Source organism: Epinephelus lanceolatus, chromosome 7 (assembly GCF_041903045.1).
Source record: "Epinephelus lanceolatus isolate andai-2023 chromosome 7, ASM4190304v1, whole genome shotgun sequence".
Classification (NCBI taxonomy): domain Eukaryota; kingdom Metazoa; phylum Chordata; class Actinopteri; order Perciformes; family Serranidae; genus Epinephelus; species Epinephelus lanceolatus.
This window is the reverse complement of record NC_135740.1, coordinates 34,317,397-34,342,475: the sequence shown is the minus strand read 5'-3', so window position 1 is coordinate 34,342,475 and position 25,079 is coordinate 34,317,397. Positions and strand designations below refer to the sequence as shown.

General features: G+C 39.8%; 1 protein-coding gene across 2 annotated transcripts; it reads left to right on the top strand.

The window, feature by feature from the left end:
• The first annotated feature begins 791 nt into the window (after window positions 1-791).
• Window positions 792-22,660, top strand: LOC117261210 (integrin alpha-6-like). 2 transcript variants are annotated; one of them, XM_033633530.2, is made up of 25 exons: window positions 794-1,110; window positions 1,196-1,317; window positions 3,323-3,402; window positions 3,481-3,751; window positions 6,011-6,130; window positions 6,329-6,542; window positions 7,335-7,531; window positions 9,818-9,906; window positions 9,990-10,117; window positions 11,560-11,649; window positions 11,744-11,808; window positions 13,609-13,754; window positions 13,846-13,992; window positions 14,126-14,247; window positions 14,494-14,650; window positions 16,299-16,382; window positions 17,683-17,762; window positions 17,837-17,911; window positions 18,337-18,439; window positions 18,546-18,722; window positions 18,819-18,926; window positions 20,295-20,405; window positions 21,079-21,183; window positions 21,420-21,545; window positions 22,362-22,660. In XM_033633530.2, exons 1-25 carry the CDS (start codon window positions 935-937, stop codon window positions 22,446-22,448), a joined length of 3,180 nt encoding a protein of 1,059 aa, XP_033489421.1. In that variant the 5' UTR covers window positions 794-934; the 3' UTR covers window positions 22,449-22,660. The 2 variants fall into 2 exon arrangements, 1 of the variants encoding a protein (XP_033489421.1); XR_004502016.2 differs by lacking the exons at window positions 21,079-21,183; window positions 21,420-21,545; window positions 22,362-22,660 and having other exon boundaries at window positions 792-1,110; window positions 18,839-18,926.
• Window positions 22,661-25,079: the final 2,419 nt, after the last annotated feature.

Here is a 25,079-nt window from a genome sequence, read left to right as displayed (position 1 = left end):
TTTTCCCTGTCCTGCTCTGACTCTGCCTTTCTTTCTTGTTCTTCTGTTTTGTGTTTTTTGTTGCTGTTTTTCTGTTGCAGATTTTTTTTAGGTTTTGTATTTGATGAACTGACTTTTTCATGTGTCTGGAAATATTAATTAAAAAGATTTGGGGGGGGGGGGGGGGGGAGGGGGGGGGGGGATAGGTGTTGTAATACACGTCCTTGGATGTGGAGTGGATGTCACAGTGTGGCCATCTGATAACAATCAATTCACAAACAGAAACAGTATTTAAAATATATGCATGTCATTGTTTTTTAAAGCAGTGAGTAATATTTCCTTGTAATAAAGGTCTGAATGGAGCATTATTGGACATCGAAACCACGTCACCATCTGGCCATCTGCCTCATAAGGGCGGTGCACTTTGTGGCCTTTGACCTGGACCATTTTGGCCGTGGACGTGGTGTCACCTTCAGACCACTGTTTGCCGGGATGTTTTAGTTCTTATAAATTTTAGAGAAATGAATCAAAATGAACAACAAGGACAAAGGTCTTAAGTCATGTGCATGTTGACTGTTTTATTCGTTCACATGCTTTTTGCAGAGCCAGTGAAAGCCACAACATGACCTCATTTCATTCTCTAAATATTCAGCCAGGGCCAGCTCAGTGCCAGCAGAGGAAGACTTTTGCTCAGAGGGTGTGTCTCACGTCTGGCTTTCATCAAAGCAGAACTTGGTTAATATTAACTTCAGTTATCAACCCATACAAGTGAACAGTGCAGCTTTGTTAGTATGAAGATAAATTTCTTGCCACCACACCTTGTTTGTCTGTCTACAGTGAGCCAGTTAGCACCTGCTGAGGCCAATCCCTTTCCTGTGAGGGTTACAGTCACTGTGCTCTCACAGAGCTCGGCCACTTCAGGAGAAAGGGCAGCTTACACACTTTAATCCAAATCATGGCAAAGCATTGGCACATGGTGTATCTGTTGTGTTTCTGGTGCCTCCTGACTTTTGATGTTACAGCTTTCAATCTGGACACGCAGAATGTGATGCAGAGAAATGGAGATCCAGGAAGCCTGTTTGGATTTTCTGTTGCTTTCCACCAGCAGCTGAATCCTGCCAAAAAGAACCTGTGAGTGAAAATTAACGCTAGTTTATTAAGTTTGAGTAAATTTATTTAAACTCTGTGTCTAACCAGTTGAGGTATTTTTCCCCAGATTGCTGGTTGGAGCTCCGCGAGCAAAACACCAGAACCAAGTGAATGTAACTGGTGTTGTTTACCAGTGTGATCTCACTACAACGTCTGATCGCTGCCAGCCCATTGAGTTTGATGATGACGGTTTGTTTGCATATTTAATCATCTTTGTGTGTTTTAACATGAAAGTAATTAAATAGTAGTACTAGAAGTACATGTTTGATACTTTGAGTATATTCATGCTACTTTCTACTTCTGCTACACAACATTTAAGAGTACTTCAGAGCACCACTACATTTATTTCACAGCTGGTAACTTTTCAGATTAAGATTAATGCATTTTTCACATATCTATTAGTTGTTAGCAGGTTCACCAAAGAGTGATTCCCCATTTCACGTTTTAATTTTTCTCTGGGACCCAAAAACTGCTTATTCTCCAGATTTCATTTTTTAGCGAATCATCCCTGCGTATCCAGCGACTTGTTAGCCACAAATGTGGGTGTTTTAATGACCTGTAGCTGTTTTTCCACTGGGGATAGTGCCAAGGAGGTATCTAAAGCCAAAACATGAGCTAATGTTTTTGTGCTTAAACCTAACCACACATCAACCACAGTGTTGTTGAAATGCGAAGAGACAAAGTTTAAATGTATCTGCTACATCTTACTTCATAATGACGAAAACTCTGTGTCTGTGTGTCTGTTCCACGTTTTTCTCCTCACTGACTTGGTCAATCCATGTGAAATTTGGCACAGTGGTAGAGGGTCATGGGAGGATGAGAATGAAGCAATATTACATCAATTGGCCAAAGGGGGCGCTATAGCAACCGATTGAAATTGCAAACTTTAAATGGGCATATCTCATGCCCCGTATGTCGTAGAGACATGAAACTTTGCACAGAGATGCCTCTCCTCATGAGGAACAAATCTGCCTCAAAAACCCATAACTTCCAGTTATATAGATTTTCCGCCATTTTGAATTTTTTGAAAAACACTTAAAATTGATCTCTTCCTAGGAAGTTTGACCGATCTGCATGAAACTGGGTGAACATAATCTAGAGACCAATATCTAAAGTTCCCTCTTGGCAAAAGTTGGAAAACGTACTAAAACTGAGCTTCTATAAGGCAATGAATATTGTGGAGGGCGTGGCTCATCACATAAAGGTGTATAACATCTCAAGGGTTTCACCCATCACCACGCAACTTTGTAGGCATATGACCACACATAATCTGAGGGGACCCCTCCATTATTGACCCCATCAAACAAAATGGGGGCGCTAGAGAGCTAATTTCTTATCTAGGCCTAACCGCCATATCAATTTTTACTAAACTTGGTAGATATGTAGAACAGGACGCCTCAAGGTGACTGGAGAAATTTAACTCTAATTGGCAACTGGGTGGCGCTATAACAACAGAAAAATGCTTAAACATGGCTAAAATGTGACCGATCGCTGTGGCTCCCCCTGTGGCCGAATGTTTGGTTGTTTTTTTCTTTCTAATTTTTGGTATGACTAAGTCATGGTATGGTATGCTGTACATAATCACGGAAACTGTCAGTGTGTCATTCTGTCAGTCAGTCATTCTGTCTGTCCCACGGTTTTCTACTCACTGACGTGGTCAATCTATGTGAAACTGCACATAGGCATTGAGGATTGGCATAGGTAGAAGCTGACAAAGCTACCAATGGGTATGGACTAGTAACAATATATAAATATAAAATATCCATGGCAGAAATGTACAGTGCAAACATTTATTCTGGCGACTGGGTTGGCTGGGAACCAGTGGACTGAACTGTGTTTTAAGTACTGTAGTTAAAAACAGCTCCACCGCGAGGAGCTACAAAAGTAAAATACTGCTTGCACATTGATGCATCAGTATTGATAATGCAACCATACCATACCTAATAAAACATCAGTCACAGCAACCCTTTTACTGTAGAAAGAGTAAATGTACCTTCAATACTTTAAGAGCATTTTGTAGATAATACTTATTTACTTTTACTTAATTAGAATTTTGCATGCAGAACTTTTACTTTAAATGGAGCATTTTTACATTATAAAATTGGTACTATCCTTGAGTTAAATATCTGAGTACTTCTGAATGTTATTACACTGACAATTTGGCTGCACATTGAGCTCAACTTTGTTTTTCCAGCGTTTCTGGATAGTAAAGGCATAAACAACCAGTGGATGGGAGTTAGAGTGACGAGCCAAGGTCCTGGAAGAAATGTCATGGTAAGCAAAATACTCCACATTTAAATAATTAAACAATAAAAATCAGTACCCAGTCATTTTGTCATCTTTCCCCTGTAGACTTGTGCTCATCGATACCAGCAATGGAGCCCAAGTCCGAGCCTTTATGTCCCTCGTTTGGTGACGGGTCAGTGTTACCTCTTAGGGGAAGACCTGCAGGTCGGGAAGGTAGAGAGGACGTGGAGGAGGGTAGTTTGTGGCCTTAAGCACCTGACCAAACGTCAAATGGACCACGCATGGTTTGCATACTGCCAACAGGGTCATGGGGCATCTTTTGCAAAGGACAACACATCTCTGTTATTTGGAGCACCGGGAGCGTACCTGTGGAAAGGTAAATTAAAACTTAGGCAGCACCTTCAGGTGTTTGTTTCATCAGCCAGAATTAACAAGCATGTGCAGTATGTGCTTAGTCATTACAAACAGATTGGAAATGAGCTTCAGTTGTCTTCTTTCTCATGTTTTATTGCATTTTAAGAGACAGACAGAGACCAAGTTAAGGTTTACATTCAGTTTTTATATTCATACACTTAAAAGGATACAGCTGACAGACCAGAACCACCAGTGCTTTAGCCCGTCTCTTAATACAGTGATTTCCCCAGTAAGCCTGTAGCTTGCAGCCCCAAGTCCACTGGTTCCTCCCGAAAAGTCAATCTGGGATGATGGACAACAAATACATACTTTGATTTTCTACTAAGGCCAAAACATTTCCTTACAGGACTGGGGACTTAAGTTTTTGACAAATGGGAGTAAAAAGTAAATTTGTCAGGTATTTTTAAACTGAAGCAGTGCTTTATTTGTCGTACCATCACAGTATAAATACACTTGTTTTAAGTTAACATTATTACCATAGTTTTTTTGTTGTTTTGGCACACAGTGGATTTCAAGCAACAATCTCTTAAATTTCTCTTGATATTCTCTTAATTTTTTGTCAAGAGAGCCTATCTCAGCTGACACTGGACGAGAGGTGGGGTACACCTTGGACAGGTCACCAGACCATCACAGGGCTGACACATAGAGGCAGACAACCATTCACACTCACATTCACACCTACGGACAATTTAGAGTCACCAATGCTAGTCCATACCCACTGAGTACAGCATACCATGCCATGACTTAGCCATAACAAAAATTAGAAAAAAACAAACATTGTTCCACAGGGGGAGCCACAGAGATCGGTCGCATTTTAGCCATGTTTAAGCATTTTTCTGTTGTTATAGCGCCACCCAGTTGCCAATTAGAGTTAAATTTCTCCAGTCACCTTGAGGTGTCCTGTTCTACATATTTACCAAGTTTAGTAAAAATTGATATGGCGGTTAGGCCTAGATGAGAAATTAGCTCTCTAGTGCCCCCATTTTGTTTGATGGGGTCAATAATGGAGGGGTCCCCTCAGATTATGTGTGGTCATATGCCTACAAAGTTGCGTGGTGATGGGTGAAACCCTTGAGATGTTATACACCTTTATGTGATGAGCCACGCCCTCCGCAATATTCATTGCCTTATAGAAGCTCAGTTTTAGTAAGTTTTCCAACTTTTGCCGAGAGGGAACTTTAGATATTGGTCCCTAGATTATGTTCACCGAGTTTCATGCAGATCGGTCAAACTTCCTAGGAAGAGATCAATTTTAAGTGTTTTTCAAAAAATTCAAAATGGCGGAAAATCTATATAACTTGAAGTTATGGGTTCCTGAGGCAAATGTGTTCCTCATGAGGAGAGGCATCTCTGTGCAAAGTTTCATGTCTCTATGACATACGGGGCATGAGATATGCCCTTTCAAAGTTTGCAATTTCAGTTGGTTACTATAGCGCCCCCCTTTGGCCAACTGATGTAATATTGCTTCATCCGCATCCTCCCATGACCCTCTACCACTGTGCCAAATTTCACATGGATTGACCAAGTCAGTGAGGAGAAAAACATGGAACAGACACACAGACACACACAGAGTTTTCGTCATTATATAGTAAGAAACCCGCATGAATTTTTTTGAGAAAAAAAAGACTTAGAGTTTATCAAAATAATTGCCAATTAATTTTCTAATCAACTGACGAATCATTTCAGCTGCACTTCCATATTTTCATATGGTTTGAGTTCCAAAAACCATAATTTCTCCCTGTGAAATTGAGGAGAATTTCAAAGCGGCGTGAGATTAAAACACTCAAGTAAAGTAAAAGTACCTCAGATTCATGCTTAAGTAAATGTACTAAGGTCATCAGAGTGATGCACAGTAACTAAAATTACAGTAATTTGGATCAATGGTAATATTTCTTTGGCCCATAATCCAATCATTATAATTACTCTAAATGTGATGCAGTGGACAGTTTGTGGACTGTGAATATGAGATGGGTTTTAGTTATTTTGATAAGGGTGCTCTCGACCACTCATAAAATTTTCTCTTACCTAAGAAAAAAAGCAAAAATAAGAAAACAGTGGTTGAATCCCAGAAATCAGTGTAAACTAACAGAATAGGAGCAAATCATGGGTACGCACAAAAATGTGTTCATATATAGCTTCCTGCCCAATGACATACATTACAACTTACAAGCTAAAACATACAGTAAAATCTTGTCATTCTGTATTTTCTCACTGTTTAAAGGAATCGTACGAATGGAAGTCGTGGACAACCTGGACATCTTCAGTCCGGATCCTCGTGAGACTGGGGATTATGACCAATTTGACCCAAACCTCATTCCCCTACAGAGAGACAGCTACCTGGGTCAGTTTATAACCATGGTCTGTGTCAGTTTGAGCATTTCAAGTTTGATCTTGCTCTATATATCCAGTTGTTGATGAAATACTAGATTGAGATGATTTTCAGTAGTAAGAATGCTCTTTATGTATTTAGAGGTAGCTCCACAACCTTGTCTTTATTCCTATAACTTCCCCATAAATATCTCCATATTCTGTCCTCCAGGATTCTCCATTGACTCTGGTATGGCCCTCATCGGACAGGGTGAGTTGACCATCGTCTCAGGAGCACCCAGAGGAGGTTACAGTGGCCAGGTGGCATTTCTTAAGGCCGACCCCGTGTTGAAGACAAGTTTGGCTGTGAAGTTGGTCCTCTCTGGTCAGGGCCTGGCCTCCTCCTTTGGTTATGATGTGGCAGTGGTGGATCTCAATGGTGATGGGTAGGTTTACTGAGGACAGTCTTTATATTGGTCAATCCATCAATTCTACACTTTGGTTCAAAGTAAAATCTCATGATAATGACTGTCTAGAGCAAGCAGCAACCTGGACTGAAAAATGGAGCCAGTGCTGAGGTGCCGAAAAACTGCAGTTACTTGACCACTTATCCTGTTAGGGGTCACAGGACAGCTGGAGCCTGTCCCAGCTGACATTGGGCGAGAGGCGGGGTTCACCCTGGACAAGTTGCCAGACTTTCACAGGGCTGACACATAGAGACAGACAACCATTGACGCACAGTGAATGGCTCCACCCTCTTGTCCAAATACAGTCACTTCTGGCTCCAGAATGCCAAGCGTAAAATATTACGTCTACCCTCCAAACATCTACAGTTCGTGCCATGGCCTTTGCCTCTGTGACAATTTAAAATTTTCTATTTTTTGACTAACAAGTAAGGCTCTAAGATTATAAATAAATACATTTCTGATTATGTTATTCAGTTCTCTTTGACATTGTGGAGTAAATTTTGCTCTGTAAACCTTCTTTCTGAAGGCAGCTTGCATAGCAGTAGGACTTGCTGTCTTGTATCTACCTTATTTGCATTAACATCCAGGGATTTGTCATGCTGGCGCTTTGAGATACACAAACATGCACACAAACGACATCACACAACCTTTTGTACACAGTGCATATCACTACTTGAGTGTTCTGCCAAAACAAACATGTCTTCCGGCCTGTTATCGTTATTATGAGACTGCTGTGCGTGTTCCTGTACTGTGACAGTTTGATATGTGCAGGTGGGAGGACCTCGCTGTAGGAGCACCACAGTTCTTTGTTAAAGATGGATTGGTTGGAGGAGCTGTCTACATCTATATCAACGACAAAGGAAAAAACTGGGAGAAGATTGTTCCAACTCAACTTCTTGGACATAAAGACTCAATGTTCGGCCTTGCAGTGGCAAGCATAGGAGACATCAATCAAGATGGTTTTGGAGGTTGGGACATTTTTATATCAAATATGTCATGAAATCTGACGAAGAAAGTGACTTGTTTTAATTTCAAATACTCAATTCTCACTTTTTAAATCTGAAAATGAGTTAGCATTTTTGCACTCCCGGTACCTTCATCAAAGTCAGTGGGTTTTGTGTTAGATCCCTGAATAAGGTCTGTGGTGAACACAGGCTTAAAGGCCCTGACACACCAAGCCGACAGTCGGCCGTCAACCAAAGTCGGGCCGTCGGTGAGCGTCTGTCGACCTAGTTTTTGCGGTGTGTCCCGCACCATCTGCACGTGGTTGGCGTCGGTGGCTTCTGAGCATGTTGAATTGACGGCGGAGCTAGTCAGTGAGAGAGATCACTCTGATTGGCTGTTCAGGTTATATTTTCTCGCCCCTGTAGTGAGTAAATCTGCCTGTAGTGAAACCGGGGCTAACCGGTGCTTCCTTCTCAGGCCCACAGACCCGCTGCTTCTTCCCACTTTAACCTGAACAACAAACCGGAGCTAGCTGGGAGCAGCTAGCGGAGCGTTAGCCGCAGCATGACCGGAGGGAAGCACAGCCAGTTAGCCTCCGCTAGCTTCCCAGCTAGCCCCGGCTCTCCATTAGAATCCAAACAGAGAGCCAGGGGTTGCTGGGAGCGGCTAGCGGAGCGTTAGCTGCAGCATGACCGGAGGGAAGCACAGCCAGTTAGCCCTCGCTAGTCTCTGAGCTGGATCCAAATGGAGAGCCGAGCCCTGGTTTGTTATTCAGGTTAAAGTGGGAAAAAGGAGGAAACACCGGGCCTTTAATGTATTAGTCTGTGGAGGTGCTGTGGTGCTCGGCTGCACAGATAGGAAACCCCTCGGCTGTCAGGATGTACCACTCTGTCACTCCGCTCTCTCTCACGCAGGCGCAGAACGTATGTGCCACTTGGCCGTCGGATGTAGGCCGTGTAGTGTGTTCAAATGCAACTGACACAGGGCAACGTGAGGCGACGTAGACGACGCAACAGTTGGCTTTCGTCGCCACTAGTTCTTTGATGTCGGTTTGGTTTGTCCGCACCTTAAGAGACTTTCATGTTTTGTTCTACAACATAAAATACGTCAGTAAATACTCCACTTGTGAATTTTGAAGCTTTTATGTGTCTTGAAAAAGGCGGTTGCTAACAAGTTGCTAAATAAGACTACAGAGTGACATCACGCCGAATACAGCTTTACAGCGTCATTGTGGTACGAGTGTTAAATCATGCGACTGTAGTGTAGTTGGTTTATAGCCGAACATTAGCTTTGTACTTCTAACGACTACATTTGGGCCTCGAAAAATTATAATGTAGTGTTCATTTGTGAACAAAAGGAGTAATAATCATAAATGTTTGTTGGCCATAGAGCTTATTTTCTGCAATAATCCAAAATCAGATAGAAAAGTCCCATAGGCTTTTTGATGATGGAACCGAGGTGATGGTAACTTCCTCATCGGCCTACAGGGGAACGTCATCCCTGGAGCACTCTACAGACTGTGTAACCGTTGTTAAACAGTGGCTTCTGTGGCCACAAGTACAGGTCAGGATAATGCTAAGTGCTAAAACATAACAGCAGTATCCAAGTAAAGTTTGTTGACACTATCAACCATAAGCTGCTGGTCACACTAAGACGTTAAAGCAAAAAAACCTTTGGGTGTACTGAGATGAGCACAGGAGTGTTTCATTGGTTATGATCTGGACTTTTAATTTGTAAGAGCAAAGATGCCTTTTTCTTCTCTCAAAAGTTTCATAGTTTCATTTTAAAGGGACACTTCACCCCAAAATCAAAAATACATATTTTCCCATTTACTTGTAGGGCTTTTCATCAGTCTAGATTGTTTTGGTGTGAGCTGCCAACTGTTGGAGATATTGGCCGAAGAGATGTCTGCCTTCTCACGAATATAATGGAACTAAATGGCACTTGGCTCGTGGTGCTCAAAGTGCCAGAAAAGTGTCCAAGATAATCCACAGGCCTTGTTGTGAGCAGTTTCATACAGGAACTATTTTCTTTCAACTGAATAAGATCTAGATTACTAAAGAGCACTACAGGCACGAGTAAAAACATGAATGTTTGATTTTGGGATTATCAGCCCATTCAAAGCTTGAAAACATCTACAACAGAAGAGCAGCACACATAAACATTAAGTATACTGTAGTGTGTTTATGAAAAAAGAACTTCTGCTGCTTGTAATGCATCTAATGCATGTGTATTTTGAGATACACCTATTATCTTTTTCTTCCATTTATGCTGTCGCCCCACTTTGTCTTTATGTTAATCTTTGACAGATATTGCTGTGGGGGCACCATATGATGGCTCTGGTCGAGTTTACCTTTACTACGGCACATCAGATGGAATCCACCAAAAGCCAGTGCAGGTGAGGCCACCCTCTGTGGTTGGAAATGTTCAGACAGTAAAAACAGACCTTTAAATTACACCCCCATATTCTGAGTTTTTCAGGTACTCTCACCAGGGTCCAAAGAGGCTACTCTGTTTGGATATTCTCTGTCTGGAAACTTGGACGTGGATAACAATCAGTATCCTGATCTGGCTGTGGGATCTCTGTCTGATTCTGTCTTTGTCTACAGGTAAGTGTTCAACACAAACACTTTATTTCTATTCTTTGTCTTTTTTTTTGGTGTTTCTATCATTAAAGTTTTCATGTCAAACACTCCCCAGAAACGACTTACAGGGTAAATTCAAATTTTATAGATGAAAGCCCTGTTTCCACCAAGCAGTTCAGCACACCTTTTTTCCGTTTCACTGTGAAAAGTTGTGGATGGTACCAATGGAACTGTTTAGTACCGTTCCCATTTTTGGTCCCCCCTCTGTTGGGGTACCTAGCACGCAGATCTAATACTAAAAGGTGCAGCTGTGAACACTGCAGTCTAATTGGTCAATAGAGGACGGTCACTCTGCTCAGGGCTGAGTTGTGTCTGGTTTTGAGGCTCATGTAACCACTGTTCATACTGTGGAGAGTTTTATTAGTAGACTGTAACTATAAAATGACAGGATGTTTTACCACTTTACCCACTTAATTCACTGGGCCGACTGCCGGCAACTTTTAAGGTGGAACGTTAACTGTTGGACTGTTACTCAATGCGTGAGTTGACAACATGAATCGATCAACACACCTTAAATTTCACCGTGACAACTTTGACCATCACTTTAGTTTTTATATGACATACACTTTAAGTAATGAGTGGATCTTCAAGTGTTTATATTTATGAATTTCAACTGGATTCTTTGAACTGCATATATACCAATCCAAAGGAAAAAAAAGCATCATGGAGTATAGTTCCTGTGGGCTACGGCATCACTAAACCCCTGAGCTTGCCTGAGAAGGACTGAATGTACAAACCCACTATTTTTAAATATCCCATAAAGAGAGACTCTCACTGCAGCCTGTTCTATTTTGTTCTGAAAATGTCCACATGTAGTCTCGTTCTGTGGATGATAAACGAGGTGCTGAATGATAAAGGAGGAAATACAGTGAGTGCTGGACAGAGCAGTGAGTGACAACAACTCCGCCCACGTTTAAGAGTACTGTTTGCAGAGAAAACGCTAGGGTCTATGTACCATGTGTGAGGGTTTACTTTTGGGTCCAAAGGTACTGTACTGAAAGTTTTTGGTGGAAACGGGGCTTATGTGTTCTTCCTTTTGTCTTTGTTTGTTTCTTACATTTTTAAATTTGTTTATGACATATTTTCCTTTAACTATTTTGCAATATTTACTCACTTTTTATAGTTTATAAATTATATATCTGCTCTTGAATTGGGCCATTTTGTGCAGCACTGTGTCAACACTGCTATCAGAAGGGCCATATTACTGGAGGAATCACTACAGTGCAATCTGATATCCACACACTGCATGGGGTTACCCCTCAGTTCCACTGTGCTGCGAAAGAGCTTAAACATCATACAACATTTTTTTAAACTGTTTTCATTTTTCTAACAACTTTTGGCTTCCAATATCAAATTCCAAACCGGCACACTTATTCGACCTGTCATATTTGTTGTCTCTGCTTCAGAGCGAGGCCAGTGGTCACTGTCAGCACCTATCTGACGGTAACACCAAATCAAATAGACATCACAAAGGAACAATGTGATGAACGCACATGGTAAGAGGCACAGTAACATAGATGTCAACATGATCATGAACTGCAGGCTGTTTGACTTTTGATCCAGTGTGTCTTTGCACAAACTTGTGTGAAGTTATTTTACAGCTCGGGCATGTTTTACCTACACGGCACACCCAGCATCGCTCAACCCCAAACTGAGTAAGTTTCCTTGTCGTCAGTTCAGTATTCTTCACACTGAATATAAGCCTGTTCATCCCTTATTTTATACAGCATTTATTGTCTTTGTAATGTATACATGTCATTTTTTACATACTTTTTTACATACATTTATATGTACATATATATGTACTGTTATTTCCTCTTGCAATGTGTCTCTATTCATGTTATCCTATCCTAACCAATGTTAGACTGAGGGAATAAATGTCTTGGGACTGTTTAGTAGTTGGCATAAGGTTAGTTTAGTTTCTAGGTTTCTTGGTTAGTCTTAGCAGTTTTGTAGGTTATAAATGTTACTGTTTATTACATGCACTTTTTTTAAATTAAATCTAGACGTGTTTATAAACACATTTTAAAATACAATTTGCATCATATCTGGGCCCCTATTCTCAAGCTTTTGATAGCTTATCAGGGTGTTCCTTTTCACATCTTCATTATTTGTTATGAATTTTACTTGTATTTTTTTATCTGTTTTTGTGAATAAAATTGTGAATTGAATTGAATTGAATTTTGAAAATAGATTTATGGATATACCATTGAGTTAAAGCCTACAGTGGTGCTTTTTTCATAGTAAAATTGTGCCAGACTAGATCATTGATCAAAAAATGTTTGCTGTCAAATTTAAGGTTGTGGGGGCGTCAGTAGTGTAGTGCATAGTGCCGGTGCCCACAGAGGCATTGCCTATCCACAAGGTGCAAGGTATCCTGGGTGCGTTGGTTGTTGATGCTCTGGGACGCCGTGTCAAGTTCTGCCTGTTACATGCATTGTCTTCTTTCAAAATACACTTCCATTTTCACAGGAAATTTTACGTTTATGTACTATCAAGTTAAACTTTCAAAATAAACACACTACGTCAGTACAACACAGCAAATTGACAGGTTTTTTTTCCTTCAACAACAAAAGCATGTAATCAGGTTTAGGGAAAAAGAACAGGGTAATCTTACGGGACGCCAACACCGCTGTCTTAGGTGAAAGTTGGTGTTTGTTGGACCCATCCACCACCAGTCCCACCCGCCCCGGTCGCACATTTGCTGCCTTAACTTCTGTCCTTGTAACTATAACGGCAACCGGCCACATATAATGCGGATGTTAAAGGATGCCTTTTTTCGTTGGTTTCTGATGCTGCAAATAACTGCCCAAGCACCGCAATTCAACAATTTCAGAGTGAGACCAGCCTCATTTTTATACCGCAGTTATTACTGGCAGTAAATGGCGGTAGCAGTAATAAAAGAAGTTGTAGAAGTTGCAGTGTTTGCTGCAGTAATAAACTGAGCATTTAGTTCAGCTCACATCCCAGCTACATCAGTCAGCTGATGAATTAACTGATTGATACAAGAGGGTCAGTTGATGGATCACCCGCTCTATGGATCCCATTGACAAATCTCCTACAGGGTGCCCTGCTTTAGCCTGCCTACTGTTGCTGCTTCCTCTGCAAGCCACTTTGCTACCTGCCTCCACCCCAGCTCCTTCTTTTCATCCTGTGTCTGACTAATCTGTGTCATTTCTGTTGTTATTAAGGCCTGCTCTGTTCTGTACCTGTGGGGGTCGTTGCTACTGCTCTCCTGGCCTCAGGCTGTCCATGTATGCACGTGGAAGGGCATGGAGGTCCCGAAACGGAGCCATACCACTAAATATCACACTGCAAATATAAATAAAGTGGTCCCGACTGAACAATATTATTATTAAAAGTAGTAATGGTGGTGATAGTACTGAACAACAGCAACAGTGGGTACAAATATCAGTATAAATATCAGTTTATGTAATTATATGTTTCCTTTTCAGCCCTCAGCTATACTTTTGAGGCCGATGCCGAAAAGAGAAAGATGAGACTTCCTCCCAGAATGGACTTTCTGGTTTCTTTTCCAAGAAAATTGGAGCTGCCTGGACAGAAGAGAGAAGTGTGTACTGACATCCGAATCCGACTTCTGGTACTGTTTTAATATGCAATGTCCCTTTTAAAGAGACCTAACAAACGCCTGACTCTACACATGAAACCAAAGTAAAACTCTTCTGTTGCAGCGTGATATTAAGGACAGGCTGCACAGTATCCCCGTCTCCGTCACTGTGTCTCTTTTGAGCTCCAGTCAGACAACCAGGACGAGTGCAGATCTTCCCAACGTTACTCCTGTCTTCAACCTCTTCCAGCCAAAGAGCACAGTCTCAGAGGTACCAGTGTATGCCTAAATCTGTCTGTATACCTCTTTGTGTTTAGCAATGCATCTCTTTGTGTGAGAGAAATAAATTGGAAACCAATCTAAGATTTAAAAAGGTTTAATTTCTGTTGTGCTGTTTTTCACAGATTATATTAATAAACAAAGGCTGCGGCAGGGACAACATTTGCCAAAGTAACCTCGAGCTACAGTACAAATTCTGCTCCAGAAAAAAACAAGACAATCATGATGTTTTCAAACCACTGGCCAGGTAAGGCAAAAACAAAAAAACTCACAAACCGCACAAAACGAGGCCTGAAAGAGGCGTAAACCACGTCTCGGAAAAATTGTGATCTATAAAAACAGACTTGATGGGAGAAACTTTGACCCACACTTACGAACATTTTGGAGACGGGAAATTAGAGACGCAGTGTCAGTTGGCACACTTTTGCCTGTACATATATGTCCTATGCACTGTTTTATAAATGAGACCCCTGGTGTTGTCTTGTGTCTGTAGCGAGGATGGTGTTGCAGTCATCACTCCGTCTGAAGATGATATAGCTTTGGAGATCACTGTGACTAACAGAAACGGGGATGACGCACACCAGAGTCACTCGGTCATCAGCCTCCCCGATGCTCTTCCTTACGCCTCCATTGTCTACAGCACAGCATCAGTAGGTACACAAGTGCTCTGTGGTGGAAGAACAATACTTATAAAGATTTATTAGTGTGGCTGATCTGAAACATCAGCCAGTGAGGAAAAGAAACTGTGGTGAGAAAGAAGCTGATGTAAAATATTATTGGGATTACTGTGAATAAAAGATTTCAGGATTTACGTTATTGTATATGTATATATTTTATTTTCTGAGGATCAACCAGTGGTGGAGCAAGTACTCAGATATTTTTCATGAGTAAAAGTAGAAGAACCACAGTGTACAGTAAAAATATTAGCATTAAAATCTACACAAAGTACCAGAGGTAAAAGTACTCACTATGCAGATTGTCCAGAGTGGTGTATTTTATCAAATTATCTTACTATATAATGATGAAAACTCTGTCTGTGTGTCTGTGTGTCTGTTCCATGTTTTTCTCCTCACTGACTTGGTCAATCCATGTGAAATTTGGCACAGTGGTAGAGGGTCATGGGAGGATGCGAATGAAGCAATATTACATCAATTGGCCAAAGGGGGTCGCTATAGCAACCGATTGAAATTGCAAACTTTGAATATCTCATACATATCTCATGCCCCGTATGTCGTAGAGACATGAAACTTTGCACAGAGATGCCTCTCCTCATGAGGAACACATTTGCCTCAGGAACCCATAACTTCCAGTTATATAGATTTTCTGCCATTTTGAATTTTTTGAAAAACACTTAAAATCGATCTCTTCCTAGGAAGTTTGACCGATCTGCATGAAACTCAGTGAACATAATCTAGAGACCAATATCTAAAGTTCCCTCTTGGCAAAAGTTGGAAAACTTACTAAAACTGAGCTTCTACAAGGCAATGAATATTGAGGAGGGCGTGGCTCATCACATAAAGGTGTATAACATCTCAAGGGTTTCACCCATCACCACGCAACTTTGTAGGCATATGACCACACATAATCTGAGGGGACCCCTCCATTATTGACCCCATCAAACAAAATGGGGGCACTAGAGAGCTAATTTCTCATCTAGGCCTAACCGCCATATCAATTTTTACTAAACTTGGTAGATATGTAGAACAGGACGCCTCAAGGTGACTGGAGAAATTTAACTCTAATTGGCAACTGGGTGGCGCTATAACAACAGAAAAATGCTTAAAAATGGCTAAAATACGACCGATCGCTGTGGCTCCCCCTGTGGACCAATGTTGTTGTTTTTTTCTAATTTTTGTTATGGCTAAGTCATGGTATGGTATGCTGTACATAATCACGGAAACTGTCAGTGTGTCATTCTGTCAGTCAGTCATTCTGTCTGTCCCACGTTTTTCTATTCACTGACGTGGTCAATCTATGTGAAACTGTACATTGAGGCATTGAGGATTGGCATAGGTAGAAGGTGACAAAGCTACCAATGGGTATGGACTAGTAATTATTGATGTATTAAAGTGTGCATCACTGTGAATGTTACAAGTGGTAAAGGTGGAACTATTTTTCCTTTTTCTTTTATATTCCCCTGAGCAGCTTCTGAATTTACCCCGGGGATCAGTAGAGTCTTATCTTAATGATAATAATACATCATAATTTATTTGTTCATTATATCTTGCATTATTAATCTCAATCCAGAAAGCTTAATATATGGAAATTTCTTTGTTTTCTGTGTGCGTTTGTTTACAGGAAACACAAGTGAGTTGTGCGGCCAATGAAAAAGGAACACTAATAGACTGTGAACTGGGAAATCCACTCAAGAGAGATGCTGAGGTGAGTAGCACTGCACAATATTTGCATGGCTGACATGGTAAAAAGAGTTCATGATAGTAATAATAATAATAATAATAATAGTAATAATAACAATAATAATGATATAATAATAATACATTTTATTTATAGAGCACTTTTCATGTGAGGGCGGCACGGTGGTGTGGTGGTTAGGACTGTCGCCTCACAGCAAGAGGGTTCCCGGCCCGATCCTGGGTGTGGAAGCCCTTCTGTGTGAAGTTTGCATGTTCTCCCTGTGTCAGCGTGGGTTCTCTCCGGGTACTCCGGCTTCCTCCCAAAGACATGCAGATTGGGGACTAGGTTAATTGATAACTCTAAATTGTCCGTAGGTGTGAATATGAGCGTGAATGGTTGTCTGTCTCTATGTGTCAGCCCTGTGATAGTCTGGCGACCTGTCCAGGGTGTACCCTGCCTCTCGCCCAGTGTCAGCTGAGATAGGCTCCAGCCTCCCCCCGCGACCCTCAAGAGAATGAAGCGGTTAGAAGATGGATGGATGGACTTTTCATGGGACTCAAAGACACTTGAAATTATTTCAAAACGCTCATAAAATAGAACACAGTAAATTTCACACATTAAAAGCCATTTTGAAAAGATGACTTTTAATGACCAACTTGAATCAGCGGGTGGCTATGGAGAACGCTCTGTCACCCCAGGTCCGGTGCTTGGTCTTGAGTGGAGCAGGTCAGTGAGCTGGGAGGGGGCCTAGTTATGGAGGGCTTTATGAGTGAGGAGAAGGACTCTGAATTGGATGTGTTGTGGGACAGGGAGCCAGTGGAGGTTCTGGAGGACAGGGGTGATGTGATGGCGGGAGTGGGAATGTGTGAGCAGAGGGGCAGCAGAGTTCTTAATGGAGTTTGTTTAGGAGTTTGGATGGTGTGCCATAAAGAATGCTGTTATGTAGTCAATTCTGTAACGAACCTTGATAACGATATTTTCGTGGTATCTATAGAAAGTTTGAAAAAAAAAAAGCTATCAGTCAGATTCATCTTTAATCTTGTTTTTGCACTCTGTCATTTTTTTTTGGCAAATGAGATATAATAGTGTACAAAAAGAGCAATTACACTCAATGGATAGTGAAAAATTAACCAGCCAGATGGCGTTGGGGCACAGAGACAAAGAGCGAGAATGGAAAGAAATTAAAATGATTTAAGAGGCATTTGATTATTTACATGATATTATAATATATGTATTATCAGTATATCAATATTTCATTTTTAATTCACAATACTGGTATATTGCAACACCCTCAGTGTGTATCACTGTCTGAATTCGTTCTCCTCAGGTTACTTTTTATGTCCTACTCGCAACATCTAGGATCACACTGAGCACAAAAGACGTCAACGTCACAATGCAACTTACAACGTAAGTCAGTTGATCAGTTATTGATCAGTGAGCTGAAGATGATGGTAAAAACATGTGTAATCGCTGTGATGCAGGACGAGTGTGCAGACGATACAGCCAGTGGAGGCGTTGGCAAAAGTGGTTTTTGAGCTGGAGCTGCGAGTATATGGGTAAGTACTTTTTATTGTCTTTTAAATTGAGTTATTTTATTAGATAAATTATTGTTTTTTATGTTTATAGTTTTGTAATTTCAACACAGATATAAATTGCCCTGTTTTTTTTTGGGGGGGGGGGGGGCTTTTGGTGCAATAAAACACACAAAATAACTTTTTAAAAGCTGTTTGCAGAATTACCCGGCTTTTTGAAAATTAAGTTATCACTGGACCCACTGTATTAAATCATAGGAGCTATTCTTCATGGAGGCATTATTTTTTCATTTTATTTTATTTCATTTTGTTTCATTTTATTTATTATCATTATTGGGTTTTTTGTTTTTTTTAAAAAGCTATTTGCAATAAATTTGGGCTTGAAAATTATTTAGATGCTTTGAAATGATCAAAGACTATTAACACTGAGGTCTCTTTTTGTCTCTAAGACTAGCCAGGCCTTCTCAAGTGTCACTGGGTGAAACCTTGAAGGGTGAGAGCGGCATGAATTCAGTGGATGAAATTGGAACTCTGGTTCAATTTGAATTTAGGGTGAGTCGCCATGTGTTGCCATCTTACTGTAAATTCCTTGTTGCTTTTTTTCCTCACACACAAACAGGTCAAACAAAACTGTTCTGATGAATTATTTTTCCTCCAGATAACAAATTTGGGCAGATCACTTAAATCTTTTGCCAATGCGTCACTGAACATCCACTGGCCGAAGGAGAACTCTGTAGGAAAATGGGTTCTGTACTTGACTCAGATCAACAGTAAAGGTGTACAGTCGGTCCCCTGCTCACCTGTGGACGAAGTCAATCCACTGAAACATGTAAAGGTAAAAACACCTCCACCTTGTTTTGTTTTATTGTTCAAAATGTAAGAAATTCCTGTAATGATTCACACCCCTAACGTGACGATGTGTGATATTGAGGGTTGGCATGACCCCTCAAGGAAAAGACGTGAAGCTGAAGCTGAAGTTGAAGCTCTCTCAACTGACGGATTCCCATTTCTTCCAAAAAGAAGAAAATACAAAACCTTGGTAAGATATTATTATTATTATTATTATTATTATTATTATTATTGTTATTAAGCAGCTATTTTATTTTATTTTTGTTTATTTTGTTGTAGTTGTTTTAATTTAAGTGCTTTGTAAATTAATTTTTTGGGATAAAGGGGCAGATTAAATAAGATTATTCTTCTTTCTGCTCCCTTTCATTCAGATTTGGGAATGTTGTGTTTATATTGTAATGTTTGTTTTTCTTCTTTTTTTCAATGAATGAAATAAAAAAAAAATATTATTATTATACACAAGTTTGATCAAAAAATGACATTTTATTAATATTTAATATTTTATTTTATTTAATTTATATATTTATTTATCTTATTTTATTATTTTTTTTCACTTAGCTTACAGAGTGTGCTCTTTTGGTTTAGTTTTTACTGTTTAAAAATGTTTAGTTTTTTATTTTTTTTTATTAGTTTCAGTACAAATTTTAGTTGTTTGGTTTTTTGTTTTGTTATAACCTCCTTCGACTCTGTGTCCTCATATGAGGACATCACATTTTGGTTTACTTAACCGTATACTTCATTCTACTTAACTTAGATCTGTCGTCCTCGTTTGTGGACATTTTTGTGCCATCTAGTGGTAGTAAGAGCACAATACACTAATCCATGTAAAAACAAGATGGCTGCCATCTCTGCCAGGTCAATCTGCAGCCAATCTCAACACAAAAGTGAACAAGGTCCAAAACCTGATCACATTTTATGTTTTTTTAATTGTTTATTTATGATTAATAATGTCTGTAGTTTGATACGGCAACTAATTTGACCATTTTAATAACAGAAACAAGCTAAGACGCTGTTAAATAGGAAGTACTTGTTTGAGGACACTGGGACTTTATTATATATATATATAAATATATATATATATATATATATATATATATATATATATATATATATATATCAGGTCCTACTGATCCCAAATAGCTAGGAGAAATTAAAAATGCAAACCAAACAAAGGTTCAGGTCTCAGGAGGTTGATAAAACTGTCATGCAGAGATTCCAGTCTCTATCTATGTATGCATCAGTGCCTCCTCATGTCTGTTGTGTTTAAAACTGAAGACATTTCCTGTATATTTTTATTTTATTTAGTTTTGTAAGCACACAATATAATTTCAGTTTTTTTATGGTCTAGTTTTTGTTTTAAATGTTTTTTCACACCTAGTTTCTGTTTTTAGTTTTTTGTTAACTATTAAAGCCTTGCACTGGTCTGAACCTTTGCTTTGCTGCACTTATGTATATAGTAATACAAAGGGTGTGTAAGAATGTTGGGAGGCTCTGGGAGCTCAGTGTCTTCTCTGTCAGATGTCCCCCCTCAGTCTCAGGTGTGTGTCCTCTGTTTCAGACCTGCTCTGATGGACTGAAGTGTGTGGAGATACGCTGCCCTCTGCTGGGGTTGGACAGCTCTGCAGTGATGGTTCTGCACTCACGCCTGTGGAACGCCACTTTTACAGAGGTGTTTTATTCCTTCCTCTCATGTGTGGGGACAGTACTTTAGTTCTGTTGCTTTAAGGTCTTGTTTCCTACTGACTTTTAGCTTTTTGGCTCTGTCCAACATTCCTCATAACGAGCTGTAACAACTAATCGAGTAATCGACCAGATATATCTTGCTTCCTTTTTTTTAATGCTTACAATCAGTTATTCAGGATCAGTTACAATATCAGAATTGTTAAACTGTACAATATCTACACCTCCATCAGTCAGTAATGTGAAACCAGCCATTCAGTCTGTCTCTTTATTATATTCTGCTTTTTATATTGCTTTGTGTTCTCATACTGTTTGCTTGTTATGTTGCTCTTTGGTTTTGTGCACTTTATTTATTTTTAAGTACTTATATATCGCTTTGTATTTTATTCTACCAATGCTTCCTGTTTGCACTCACTCTCCCTCTGCTGCTGCATTGTTGCAAATTTCCCCACTAACAAAGATAAGATAAAAGATTATCTTATGGAGAAAAGGTGAATTTTTTTTATGATTTCAGCCTCTCAAATGTGAATATTTTCTCATTTCTTTATTCTTCTTGGGCTATGGGAAACACTAACTGACATTCTCCACCATTTTGATGGTGGCAGTGAAAATAATTAGTTGCAGCCCTCATGAATTGTAACACCAATTTCATTCCCGTTTAGGATTATAGCTCTTTGAACTACCTGGACATTGTTGTGGATGCTACTCTCACTTTAACAAACTCTCCAGAGAATATTGGACTTCAACCAGAGAATCCTGGGACAAAGGTAAAACCATAAGTGTGTTTAATGCTGTTAAATTACTTGCATATGTTGTGTTAGAGGACAGAACTAAATTTTGGTCTTAAATAATTTCAGTTCTCAATGTAATATTGCAGTAACTACCATCACACTGAAGTAACAAACAAAAAGGGTCATCCTGCAATCCACGCATTGTAATCTGAGTGTTACTCACCTGTCGATGTACCTCAGTAACCCCACTCTTATGATGTCATTGTCTGCAGGTAAAGGTGACAGTGTTCCTCGAGAGAAAGGTCAAATATTTCACTAAAGTTGCCTGGTGGATAATCTTCCTGACGGTCATCGCGTTGCTCCTGTTGTTGGCAATTCTTGGCTTCTTGTTGCGGAAGGTAACAAATAAAATCCATCTATAATCGTGTTTTTTTTTTTGTTTTTTTGCTAAGATATCTACATCCAGCTACGGGGTCCAGATTTCTCCTCAAGCTAGTTTGCTGTCTCTTAAGTAGCTGTCCTTTATTCACTCACTCTACAACAGGAAACAGCACTTCATAATAAAATCTCTGTGCTGGATATTCTCTGTACTTCAAAATAAAATGTGTCTGTATCCCGCTTTTGGACTGCAACCCACCAGTTGGGAACCACTGACTTAAAGGAGCACGTCACCCCTCAAATGACCATTTGTATACGAATCACTCCTCCACGATGAACGAAGAATCCAAAAACAAAGAAAATGCTTGATAAATTGAAGTAAAAGGGCTCCGTGTTTAACAGCTGTACAACTATATCAAATCATCCGTTATACACAAGTATAATACAGGTCTGTGAATCTGAGCTAAACCTTAAAACACCAAAGTCACACAATAACACAAACTAACTAACTGATTGAGGCAGTGGTAGACCAGCAGCTCCTGTGTTCATGGAGGTAAAATCACTATTTTTGTCAATGGAGTCTGGCTCCGAAGAGAGCATTGATGAAGTTTCAATATTAGATCAGTTTGATATAATTTTGCTGTCGTTAAATGCAGACCTCTATGACTTTCAACTCTTTAAAAGAATTTCCAAGTTTTCAGATTCCTTCTTCACCATGGAGGCATGTAAGAAAAACAAAGCTTTCTTCAGCAACACAGTGTAACACAGGGTAAGTAAATGATAAACAAATGGTATGTGAATGTTGTACTGACTCTTATATTTTCTGTCCTTGTCAGCGTGGATGCATTAACTGCCTCGCTCAGAACAAGAAGCTCCCACATGATGGACATCCAGACACAGAGACCGCTCCCCTTAAGGGCTGAAAGGAGACCACAGGGGCCTCAGCGGTATGAGAGACGTGCCATGAACACAAAATGTCAGCAGTTTGATTCTAGCTCAAATACCATCCACTACCAGTGCTGATTACATGATGGTACAGGATTTGTTGAGACATATCTGATGCAGAACTTTTTTTATTTTAGTTTAGTTGCATGTTTTGTTCTACTTTTGTAAAAATAAAGGAGAAAACACTTTTCTTGAGCTTTTTTTTTTTAATGAAGCAGAAAATATCACTCATTTGATACCAAAAAACTGTTACAACAACATGAAAAAAGTTGTGCTATACTTTCACCATGAAGGAATGTGTGAGTGGTGGGGATGGATGAGAGGTCGTGCTAAGGAACAATTTACCTGAAATTCAATGGAAACATTGCAGCCAACGCGTCATAATCTGACTGCTGATCATCGAAAGCACATATGATTACAACACTGTCGCTTCTGAAATACTGTGAATACTGTGTTTTCATTTGTAGTTGTGCAACATAATACTGTGTTTGTGGTGAAGTCTCGTACAAAGTCCTTACTGACGCTGAAGGGTTTCATTCCAAAATTACATTCGACATAAAAAGCAGTGATTAAAATAGTAAGTTAATATTTTTGGCTTAATTTTAGAATGAAACCTTTCTTTATGTTTGTATCATACAGGTGCAACAGCCCATCTGACTAGCAGTGTAGGTGAATTTCACAACTCCTCATTTAACAGAAAAGTGTCCGCTCACATCATCTATACATTCTTTTTTCCTCCATCTGCATCTGTGCTATCTTTTGGGATCCTACCAATCAACTTTTACCTTTCATCTTTAAAGAGATAGTTCAACATTTTGAGGAAAAAATAAGCTGATTTGAGTTCTCGCCGAGTTGGAACTGGAGCTATGGCAGCCTGTTAGCTTAGCTTAGCATTAAAAAAAAAATCAAAAACAGCTAGCCAAGTTCTGTCCGAAAACAGTGAACCAGCATCTGTAAAGCTCACTCATAAGCACGTTTTATCTTTTTTGTGTCATTTGTACAAAAAACAAAGTGGAAAAAAATGCATTGTTAATTTTGACAGTTATTTTAGATTTAGTCCTAGTCTTGAGATGAAAATGCTTTTACGTTTAAGTCACATTTTAGTAATTTTTATCCTTAATAGTTTGTCGATGAAAATTCTTGACATTTTCGTTATTATGTTTTCTACATGTTCTTTTTATTTTTGTACCCAGCTTCATTGTAAACTCTGACTCTGACTTAAGTCTGAATTCTTTCTTAATCTCTAACATGATAGTCTGGAGGTTTAATCTCGTGTCCTCTCACAGAGTTGGTGGTTAAAACTAAACTTTCATCTCAGAAAACTGATCTGAGTTCAGACTGTTAACTTACAACACAGCTACACTCAGATAACCGAGCCTCCTACCTGCCTGTCAAACAGCATCACCATAAACCTTCCTGAGACAGTCCTAACTAAGCAGAATCCTGCAGGGATCAGCTGTGAAGTCTGGTGGCCAGTGGCTGCTTGCTCTGCTGCCATTCAGCGGCTAACAGGCACTGCTGCAACTGACAAACTCCCAACAAGTCCATTCAGCAGCTCCACCATCAACAGTCAGACACATACAGCTGATTATTTACTGATGAATTACAGCTCACGGCTCACACCAATGGCTGACACTGCCCTGGTGTCAGTGTTTTTGCTAACTAGCAAAACATGCTGCCGCATTTACTGGAGTTTACCAGCTTGTCGCATTTGAAGATAATAACAAACTCAGCAATTCTCGGCTTTCAACGTCCGATAGTCGACCATGAACATTTTCGTAACGTCTCGTCAACAAAAATGAAGCACAGATTTCATCTAAGTTTTTATTATCAAGTCCTATTTTTAGCGCGTCATCTTCTCGTTTTCCTCGTGGAAAAAGTGTTTCGTTGGTTTTCTCAATGACATTAACACTGGCTGTGACTATTTCTTGGCCAAGACTTCCCAGGAAGTTCTCTGAGTCTTGCTGGTTACTTGTCAACTGCTCCCTGCAACAATCCGGGCACACAATCCCTCTAATTTCTTGTTTTCTTGCACCTAGTTTTCTTTTAGCAGATTCAACAAATAAAAAAAGGTGTAAAGGTGTAAATAATTAATTACTGAGCTTTAGGTAGGTTTTGTTACTTTCAGACAGAGCCAGGTGGGCCGTTTCCACCTATTTCTAGTCTTCATGCTAAGCTAAGCTAACCAGCTACTACTTCACATTTATCATACCAACATGAGGGTGGAATCTGTCCCCTCATCTAACTCTAGGCAAGAGAGTATTTCCCACAATGTCAAACAAATCCTTTTAGTTCACCCTCCTCCTCCTCCTCCTCATCCTCTCTGTTCATGGATGACCACTCCTCCTCAAGTTTTTGTTTTTCCTTCTTGAATATTATTTGTTTTTCTCGTCATCAAAACACATTCAGCGTATGAAAATTAAGAGCCATCGTTTCCTGGTTCTTGATAGCATTCCTCTCTTTCCGTCAACATTCAGTCCAATTTTACATCACAACATGAGCTCCCTCAGTGTTTACATCATCTTTTGTTGCTTTTAGGAAAAATAAGTAGAAAAGCACGGTATTACAAAAACATCCCAAACATCTTCTCAACATGACCTCAGAACCTT

Excerpts from the sequence above, each read along its gene's own strand:
- LOC117261210 (XM_033633530.2), top strand. The coding sequence starts at position 935 with ATGGCAAAGCATTGGCACATGGTGTATCTGTTGTGTTTCTGGTGCCTC. Across the intron at positions 9,907-9,989 it reads TCCACCAAAAGCCAGTGCAG|GTACTCTCACCAGGGTCCAA; the intron begins GTGAGGCCACCC and ends TGAGTTTTTCAG. Across the intron at positions 18,440-18,545 it reads TGGTTCAATTTGAATTTAGG|ATAACAAATTTGGGCAGATC; the intron begins GTGAGTCGCCAT and ends TTTTTCCTCCAG.